A 10,920-nucleotide genomic window follows, 5' to 3' on the forward strand; every position below is an offset into this window, starting at 1 on the left:
AGTATTAAAACAATAAAAGACCTGAAATATTTCAGTTGGTGTGCAATGAATCTAAAATATATGAAAGTTTAATTTTTATCATTACATTATGGAAAATAATGAACTGTTATCACAATATGCTAATTGTTTTGAGAAGGACCTGTAATAATTTACGTTAACCCATCAGCCTGTGCAATCTAGAGTTTCATGAATGAACTAAATATTTATTTATTTATCCCTGCATTGCAAACAAGCGTCTCCATACTGTGCGCAATGCTTTATTCTGAATGGAGGCAGGGTGAAATTTAGTGTGAAGGTTTTGCTGAAATTTTGAGGATCAAATTGCAGTAAGAGCTTTAGTGACAAGCTCATTTAATGAAACATATAGAGATATGAAGTTTGGATAATTTTTCATAGCACACCTGACTGGGCTAGTGTATATGTTCAGTTCTATTTAAGATTTGCTGTGTTGTGTGCTAATTTAAGTAGTACTGAATGATTCCAAATACCTCTATAGTTTCCATGTCTCTCAACGAGTGATTCTGAGAAGTGTGGATCTGCCAGAAAATTTACCACTGGAATAAGGACAAAAAAAAAAAAAAACTGCAATTATATATATATATATATATATATATATATATATATATATATATATATATATATATATATATATATATATATATATATATATATTTTTTTTTTTTTTTTTTTTTTTTAAATGTCTATACACACAGGTGCATCAAAAAATGCATATCATGGGAAAGTGCTTTATTTTTTGTCATTTCATTTAAAAACACAAACCTTCTTATATTCTAGATTCAATGCACACAAACTGAAAGACTTCAAGAGTTTTTTTTTTTTTATTCTGATGGTTATGACTTATAGCTTATAGGAAAATAAAAAATTTCTAAAAAAATGTAATGTTTTACAGAACAGAAATGTTCAAGATCTCGAAAGCAGGTTTAATCAAGAACTCAATACTTAGTTGGGGCTCCTTTTGCATTAATTACTGCTTCAGTGCGGTGTGGCATGGAGGTGATCAGCCTGTGGCACTGCTGAGGCGTTATTGAAACCCAGGTTGCTTTGATAGCAGCCTTCAGCTCCCCAGTCTTGTTTGTCAGATATTACTTATCTTCTTCTGCACAAAAGGGGTGGTGCTGGTGCAGTGGATAAGACACATGCCTTTGGTGTGAGAGACCCGGGTTTGAGTCCACTGTGAGACACCAATGTGTCCCTGAGCAAGACACTTAACCCCTAGTTGCCTCTGACCTCTGACATATATAGCAATTTAAGTCTCTTTGGATAAAAGCGTCAGCTAAATGAATAAATGTAAATGCAATACCCCATAGATTCTCTGTGAGGTTTGGGTGAGTTGGCTGACCAATCAAGCACAGTAATATCATGTTCAGCAAACCACTTGGAAGTGGTTTTGGCACTGTGGGCAGGTGCTAATGTCCTGCTGCAAAATGAAATCAGCATTTCCATAAAGCTTTGCAGCAGATAGAAGCATAAAGTGCTCCAAAATCCCCTGATAGATGGCTGCAATGACTTTATAAAACACAATGAACCAACAACAGCAGATGTAACAGAACCCAAAAATCATCCCCCAAAGAAACTGCACACTGGACTTTGGATTCTGTGCCTCTCCAGTTTTACTCCAGACTCCAGACCTTGATTTCCAAATGAAAATCTAAATTTACTTTCATCTGAAAAAAAAAAGAGGATTGTGGATGACTGAGCAAAACAGACCAGTTCTTGTTCACCTTAAGCCAGGTGAAATGCTTCTGATGTTTGGTTCAGGAGTGGTTTGGGTCTAGGAATGTGACAGCTGTAGTTCTTTTCTTGAAGATGTCTGATTGTGGTGACTTTTGATGCGCTGATTCCAGCTTCAGTCCACTCAGTTCTTCAATTTGCTTTTACTGACAATCTTCCCAAGACGTCTCCTTGTCATCCCTGTTTCTTGCGCACATTTTCCTACCACTGTTTCCTACCACATTTTCCTACCACTGTTTCCTACCACCTACCAAAGTTTTCTTTAAGTCAACTTTCTATTAGGGGTGCTCCGATCACGATCGGCCGATCGTTAATGCGCATCTGGTCAGTAAAACCGGTTCTCTAATCAGCAGTTAATTCCATCAGGTGCGTGATTTCACATAGAGCAGCTGTTAGTACACAGAGCCGTTGTTAACTGAGAAGATGCACCAAAAAACGCTGAAAATGAAGTGGATTTGCGCATCTTCTCTATTTACAACGGCTCTGTGTAGTAACAGCTGCTCTATGTGATGACCAGATGCGCATAACGATCGGCCGATCGTGATCGGAGCACCCCTACTTTCTATGAATATATTTTGATTCAGCATTCTGTGAATAGCCAAACCTTTCAGCAATGACCTTCTGTGGCTTACCCTGCTTGTGGAGGGTGTCGATGATTGTCTTCTGGACAACTGTAAATTCAGTAGTCTTCCCCATAATTGTGGTTGCATGTTCTAAACTAGACCCAGAGGTACCCAGTATTAAGACTCAAAATTAATCAAACCAATCAGGCTCAAAATGGAATATTCAAATTTTTTGAGATTCTGAATTTTACATTTTCCTAAGCGGTCGTAACCATCAGAATGAAAAAAAATCTATTGGAATATTTCAATTTGTTTTCAATAAATCTAGAATATAAGAACATTTGCTTTTTTAAATTAAATTACAAAAAGTTCCACTGTTTTCATTGATTAGGTTTAACATGTAGCATGACTTTTATTTTACTGCACAAACCAAAAGTATTAATCTAGTGCATGTTTTCTAGAAAAGCAGTACAATGGTTTATGGTAATGATGAGTAACCTGGATGTAATGGATGCAAGCTACAATAACTCTGGTTGCATCATCACAAGTTTATTTCTTATCTGTGCAAAAACACAATTAACTTCTAGGCTTCAACTAAAAGATTAATGAGACATCATTACTGATGACATTTTTTTTCCTTCCAAGTGCTAATAAACTCTATGGAGACTTTTAACAGCTTGGTCCATTAAAAGGTGCTGATTGGTCTCAAATGAGTCTAACATCCAAAATTATACTGCAGTTTAGGGGCGATATTTAAAAAGATTTTTATCATATCACTACAATTTTTTCAAATTGTTTTAAACTAAAAAACTAAACAAACTTTTATTTATTATTATTATTATTATTTAAAACCTATTGAAAAAATAACCTCATAAGTTCAAGTGAGGAAAGGGGCGAATGTAACAGTGTTTCAACCATGAAAAGATGTTAATGAAATATAACACATTACAGTTACCTTGGGACATATATTACATTTACTCCCTGTAACTTGTGCAGTTTGATGACAACATCGCATGTTGTTTACTTGATGTGCTTACGCGCCGATAGCTAAGTTAACAACACAGAGATATTTGAAGCAGTTTTACTCACCGCCTGCGGTTCCAACACACGATCGTGACCCTTTTTCGTTGGGACTGCATTATCCTTAAGAAATAAATGATGTGCAAATCCGGCGTCAAACTGAGCCTTGTTTGTAAAACAAGCATCTTCGAAATGCAGGGAACAAACACAAACACTTGCACAACTCCGTTGATGCTCTGTAAAAATAAACTCCATCCACTGGTCCCTTAATGCTTTTTGTTTTGGTAATCTGTGCAGAGTTGTCTTGCCCTGGCAACCAAAAACACACTTCTTTTGTGACATTTCGAGACGCTCTCGCTCTGATCAGTGAATGTCTGTGCTCTCAGTGCTCTGCTATACGGGAGCGCGTGATAAAAGGAAATTCCACTCCATCTAACGTCACACAGAGCCATCCTCGAAAAAAACTTTCCGAAACTTGTGACAAACTGGAAGGAGTATTTTGGGAACAGAAATACTCCTTCAAATGTACAACTTAATTTTTGAAACTTTGTCCAAGTTTAGCATGGGAATCCAACTCTTTAACAGTGTAAAAAACTCAGTATGCATGAAATAGCATTTCACCCCCCTGCCTCCTCATTCTCACCCACCCATTAATAATAAAATAAACACAAAACAGCGCGGCAGTGTGACAGTGGATTAAGGAAAGTCTGGAAGCAGATGGGAGATTAACAGTTTTAATGAGAAGAGATGAGTATGAATACACAAACAAACAATGATGCTGAGACGACGACACTCCGTGGTGGTGGGGAGGAGGTGAGGAATCCTGATGGTGGCGGAGAGAAGGTGAGTTATCCGGATGATGACGGTGTATAGGCAGCAGGAGAGGATGGCACAGGAACTGCGGGGAATAGAGTCGTAGTTAAGTGTCCGTGGCTGAGTGAACATGCGGAGAGTGGATGAGGTTCAAGGGTAAACACAGACTGCCAAACGCATACAACACTAAAGCCAGACGAACAGGGAAACCACATTAAACAAATGACAACGATCTCACAAACACAAGACGTGAGACAAGCCAATATATAGTTGATGAGTAATGAGTGGCTGCTGATGCTGATGACAATTAACGGAGACGCCCACAAGTTAATCAGTGCAGATGCGAAACACACAGATTTCACCACAAAGTGCAAACACCCCGAGATCACGGTTTACCAACCGTGACAGGCAGCCCCTCACGGCCGACTGCCACGCACAAACAAAACCAAAGCACAAACTATAATCCAGGCCTGGTCCTCTCTTGTCCTTCACTGTCATTGCTCCTGTTTTATATCTTTCCATCTCCTCCGTGGGACTCGAGACCGGTGGGTCGAGCAGGTGTTGCTCATTTCGAATCACTCCACCGGCCCAGTCTCGCTCTGTTCCCACAGCTCTCAGCCCCACCCCACTCGTCACATACCCCCATCGCCCCTCGCAGGCCGGGGGGTACTCCCGAGACTGGGCTCTACCCCCCCCCCCTCCCTGGGGGGACCGCTCACGGTGACCTGCGGGAGCCTGGGGGTAGGACAGACGAGGCACGAGAAAAGGAGATGGAAGGATGAGGAGTGACAGAGGGGAGACAGGGGAGAGAGGAGAAAAAATAAAATAAAATTCCGGTTCCCTAAAGCACTGCTGCTCGGCCCTCCACCAGCTGGGTGATCTCCTCTGCGGTGCCTGGCGGTGGGGGTGGACGGCACGACACTCCTCCGGTTTTGGGCAGCCGGCAGGAGTCCCCCGTTCCCTGCTCCTCCCCATTCTTGGGGGATTGCAGCAGGCTCCAGGCCCCTGGCGAATGGCGCCGTCTACTCCGTTCCCTCATGGACAGCAGCCGCCCCTCCACATCACCGGCGGCCTGCAGCGAGCTCGCCCCTCCCCGGCAACTCACTCCAGCCCACCGCCTCGGGAGTCCATGGCGGCACACTTCCTCGCCTGCTCGATGGCACCGCGGATTCACCACAGCGGCGAGGGATCTTCAGCAGCACGTCCTTCCTTCTCCCGGATTTCGGCACCAATGGAACAATATTAAAAACTTCATATTCACGGGAAGAAGGAGGCGGGAACCGGCGGACAATCAAACCAAACTTTAATAATCAAATAAACACAAAACAGCGCAACAGCCCCTCTCGGCCGACTGCCGCACACAAACAAAACCAAAACACAAACTAAAATCCAGGCCTGGTCCTCTCTCGTCCTTCACTGGCGTCGCTCCTGTTTTATATCCTTCCATCTCCTCCGTGGGACTCGAGGCCCGTTCCCACAGCTCTCGGTCCGCCCCACTCGTCACACCAATGCTGTGTCTGAAATCGCTCACTCATTGACTAATCCCTATATAGTGTATGGCAGTTGAGTTCACTATATCAGGAAGAAGTGAACAAATAAATAAGTGAACGGATTTGGACAGTGACGTATAGCCTACACTGCGCGTGAGACTTGGAGCTGTTGCAAAAACATTGGCATATGTACTTTTATATTACATGTACCTAATTTTAGAAAATAATACTAATAGCAATAATACTCAAAATTACTTTATATTGCAGTTATACATGCCTCCGCGTCAGCTTTGTGGTTTCATCGATGCTATATAATAATTATTTTTTTTTGTAATGCTTTTATGTTCATAATCATTAAATGCTATTAAAATAACGTACTGAGTACAGAAATAAACACACATAAACACGTTCATAATTATGTATTTATTATTTTTAGTATCTTGATGGTTGTAGATCGTCCTCAGGCGACCGTTAATTTAATTTTTTCAGAATACACTACCTGTTATTAATGAAAAAATGTAAATTCTCCACCAAATTATCATCATTTTTGTAAGTTAACAGCGATGCCACCTCAGTAAATTTGTCAAATATTAAACTGAGTTATTGCCTACATAACGTATTTTAATATAAATAATGTAGGAAAAAACGTTAAAACAAAAATAATAAAGATGTAAACTTAATCTCTCATTCAAACTCGCTCGCTCCCGCTCTCGCTTCCAGTTTGATGCTACTCCGCATTGGATTGTGGGAAATAGTGCTTCAGCGAGTTTACATCGGTTGTACACTCGAAATCAGAATGAATTGTGGGTAAAAAGTAGTTCACTCAGAATTCGGACAACACTACAAAATGGCTGACACCCCATATAGTGCACTATATAGTGGATAGCGAGCGGTTTCAGAAACAGCATAAGTTTACAGCAATACGTGAAATTGCATAGACATGAACAGCCATCAATCACTTAATTAATCCTCGCATTGAGTTCCTCAATGAGGTTAAAATTATATTTGATACACCACTACAGATCAGAGTCTGGAGGTAAAGTTACTTGCGTTGTCTGTGTAGGGGGGTTCCCTTTGATATCGTTGTAAAAAGGGGGTTTGCGGAGGGGAAGCACGTTGTTGGGCGTTGACTGAAGACGCGGAGCTGTGGGCTGGTTGAAGTTGAATGGGCACTCGAGGTCAGATTTGGAGACACGGCATTAGAAAACTTAACCCAGAACACGAAACTCTCAACGAAAAAAAAAAAAACTAAAGTAAAAGAAAGTTTGATGAGACTTGGTGGTGTTACTTCTCATCGTGGCTAAGTAGCAGCAGGCATGCAGGCCGAAGCATGCTCAAAGAATGCTTAAACTCATAACTAAAAGCAGCAGCTGAAAAGCAAATGCTAAAAGCAGAATTTTATGGTGTCCTGAGTATTTAAACTGGCCTTTTGGCCACACCTCAAATGTTGTCTTGACCAGTTAGATATTGTCTTTGCTCGGGGTATCATAAATCATATGCCATCTTACCAGGCACATGGGCCGAATTTTCCCGCTCTTGCAGGGTATAATTTTGGACATGATTCCGATAACAAGAATATGACACATTAAACAAATAACTGATGGTCATAAACATTTCAAGCAAGCAGATTGAAACACAAAGATACTAAACATGAATATGAATCCTTAAGCTATCCAATAGTTATCAAAAGAAATACACAATAAGTGATTATAAATATGACAGTCAAATGTGTGGTCACATATAAATGAATAAGGAGTTAAGCAATGGACTGATATTCATTTATAAGTCCTTTAGAGATCATTAAAAGACAGTTCTTGTGCCATTCTCTGACAAAAAGTTGTTATCTGGGGACCAGAGGTTAAAAGGCCCCCTTAGGAATTTCAGTCTAGTTCTACTAGGTTGGGGGAAGTCAATCCAAGGATCTTGTTTATTATATGGCCGGCATTGCATTTTGATTACTTGCCCCAAATTTGACAATCTCTCCAAATTTAAATTGTCAATAATTGTTCTAGTGGTGTTAATGCTGAAAGCTGTTCTGTGAAAAAGTTGGTTGGTTATCTTGTGGCACTAGGAATGATTTACAACATCCTGTTGCCTTTCTGAGGAATTCAGCTCGTGTTTCAACCACGGTATTGATCAACTCTTTAATTTGTCTGGTTTGGGTCTGATATGCTACAGAATCTACTCTACGTAATCTGCATCAAATTACTGCAGGAAGCCGAAAGTGTCTGACTTCATGTCTCCTTTCTCAACTCCTCTGGGAACTGCAGCTTTGGTATTTCGTTATTGTACATTAGTATCAATGCTGTAACCATGTCTTGATCGTTGGATAAAATCAAACCAATTTTGGGATTTAAATAGATTTATTCTCTTAATTAAATGGAATAAAATAACTACAATTTGTTGTCAATGTGTTACCTCACCTTGCTGACAAATTGTTACCTGTCTTGTCACATTCAATTATTAATTAGCCAACTTGAATGATACCTTTATGATTCATTTAAACTTGCAAAATTAGACTAAATAGTAGTCACTTGCATTAATAGATATTACTGCTTAAAAGTAAGTAATATTAAATGTTTTGCTACCTAAATCGTACTTCACCTTTACCCAGTGTTGTTGCACTTTAACTCTTCTTTTTGTGAGGACCTGGCACATCACTGAGAGATCTTAGTCTAAACACTGTCTGACATTCTAAATGAATCATAACATCTTCTCTTCACATATTTTTCAAAAGAAACTAAACTGCTCAAAAACCATTAATACAAATTTTACACTTTTTCTTATTTATCTTCCAAAGCTGCATCAATTTTGCCCTTTATGGACAAACAGAGCATGGAGGCAGAGAGTCCTTCACTGATATATGAGTTAGACACCATATATAAACATTAAAAACATAGATGTTACAGTACATGACTTGATGTCATCTAATATTCTAATGGATTTGAATATAACAAGACTGCTGCTGAATTTGGAAATAGATGATCTTATTTACATGTGAAGAGTGTGTGATCATTTCTCTTCTGGGAACAGATTGAAGTACTCTGATGAAGGTTCAAATACTTTCAGTGTCAAAATGTATTTTGCTGATAGTCTAAACCACCGATAAAACATTGCATAGATAAGTGGATTCATGCAGGAATTCAGGCATAAAATCCAATACATTATGTTAATTATAAGAGAATCATTTTCATCATGCCCAATGGAAAGAGTAACTAAATAGTATGGTGCCCAGCAAAGAAGATAAACCCCTACTACGATCCCTAAGGTTCTTGCAGCCTTCTTTTCTGATCTAGCTTTTTTGTCTGTGACTGCATTTAAATGCTTAGCTTGGTAATTTGCTACAAAACAAATTTTCGCATATAAAGAAGCAATTACTGAACAAGGTGCCACTAAACAAACAAAGGAATCTAATATCAAATTTTCCAATTTAACAGAAAGTACACATTCTCCAATACATGTGTGGTTTCTTTCTGGATTGATTAAATACTCATACAATAGATAAAATGAATATACAAATGAAAATAACCAGTTTACAACAATAGAAACAACAACTCTGTTGTTATTGACCTTAAGTGGATATTGCAAAGGGTCGTTCACAGCAATGAACCGATCCACAGATATAATAACCAAATTACCAAGAGATGCAGTAACAACCACATACAGAATAAGAGGAAATATTGAACAAAACATTTCTCCAAAGTACCAGCATGGCTCAATGAGTTTCATTCCTTGCACTGGCATGAGAATCAGTCCTGCGATCAGATCAGCCACGGCCAGAGAGAGGATCAGCACATTGGTCGGAGTGTGGAGCTGCTTGAAGTGTGAAATGGAGATTATCACCAACAAGTTCAGAAACACAGTGAACACTGATGTTACAGAAACAAAAATGTACACAACAATGTACTCCACTTCTGGTCTGATACTTTTGGTACAAGACAAATTGTTGTCTGGAAAGCAGTATTGGATTGTTTGATTGTCCACATTTGTCACTCCCAAATCAGACACTTTCATGATGGATGGATAACGAAAAGTAGACTTTGTGTGAGGATGCTTGTCAGTTTAGTTACCTCATCCTTGTCACTGACGTGACTCAGCTTTATACTTATCATAGCGACCAGCCCATTCGACTTGAGGTTTCATTATTCATCTCTCAAACCCACCCACTAGTTAAATATTTATAAACCGTATAAATCTGATCTTTACTGTATAGTGGATTTGTAAATCCAGTGATGCTTATTTACTATTATATTTTGCACCATTATTACTGCATCTGTCCTAACACAAGACAGGACACAGATAATAAAAATAATAATATAAAAATGGACGATGTACAAAAAAGCTAAATCACAATATATAATATAGACAATTATGTATGTACAGGTATGATATGTGCAAATTTGAAATGTAAATAAGCTTTTTCCAGTTTCTTATAAACATCTAAATGGCAAAAGTATAATCTCACTGTAATCAGCACAAACTGGACTATATTAATATGTGAGCATTTCTTTTTTTTTTGCAAAGAGCTGCATAATGAGCTGCATAATGAGCCTTTCAGTCAGCTGTGCCACTGAGAGGGAAGAGTTACAAGAAAGAATGTGAGGACCAAATAAATATATATAATTTTATGTTTGTAGTTTATTTAGAATATATTTAATTATCCCACAAAATAATTTAATATCCACTTGCAAGTGTAGTTAAACAGTTTATTTGGAACAATCAAAGCTGACTTGCATACTGAATTTTTTGCATCACTACTTCAGTCTCACAATCCTTCAGAAATCCTTTTAACAATCTGATTTTCTACAATAAAAAAAAAAAAAAAACATTGTTATTATTATTATTATTAATGTTGAAAAGAGATGAGAATATTTTTTCAGGGTTTTTTTTGGGGGGGGGGGGTGAATTGAAAGTACAGCATTGTTTGTTACATTTTTTTATCATCACATCTTTTTTTGGGGTGAATTATGTCTTATTCCTCTCATCACAAAGCAAACAGTAAAAAATAAAAATTTGAAAAGTCTCGCTGCGTTGACTTCTGTTATGTGGGCGTATCTGAAAAGGGCGTTCAGCATGGGGTCGTAGTTGCATTAGAAGATAATGAAGGGAGACGTGAAAAGCGGACATTGTGTTGTTTTCATATGGATTACTTTATCACAGAATATTTGTTTTTGGCAGCACTTGTTTAGTTTACATACTTAGACATGTCAGGCTTTCTATAGATATATCTCTCATGTTTCTTTGTTGAGTATTCACTGAGTTACATTACATTTACATTACAC

The 10,920-nt window shown here is 38.5% G+C and overlaps 1 protein-coding gene across 1 annotated transcript; it reads right to left on the reverse strand.

Annotated features, from left to right (window-relative positions):
- Nucleotides 1–8,650: 8,650 nt before the first annotated feature.
- Nucleotides 8,651–9,652, reverse strand: LOC127970504 (trace amine-associated receptor 13c-like). The gene has a single exon (XM_052573100.1). It carries the CDS (start codon nt 9,650–9,652, stop codon nt 8,651–8,653), a length of 1,002 nt encoding a protein of 333 aa, XP_052429060.1.
- Between the last annotated feature and the right edge of the window lie 1,268 nt (nt 9,653–10,920).

Source organism: Carassius gibelio, chromosome B13 (genome assembly GCF_023724105.1).
Source record: "Carassius gibelio isolate Cgi1373 ecotype wild population from Czech Republic chromosome B13, carGib1.2-hapl.c, whole genome shotgun sequence".
Taxonomy (NCBI): Eukaryota; Metazoa; Chordata; class Actinopteri; order Cypriniformes; family Cyprinidae; genus Carassius; species Carassius gibelio.

What these genes read in the sequence shown, in the direction of transcription:
- LOC127970504 (XM_052573100.1), bottom strand. Translation starts at nt 9,652, where the DNA reads ATGAAAGTGTCTGATTTGGGAGTGACAAATGTGGACAATCAAACAATC.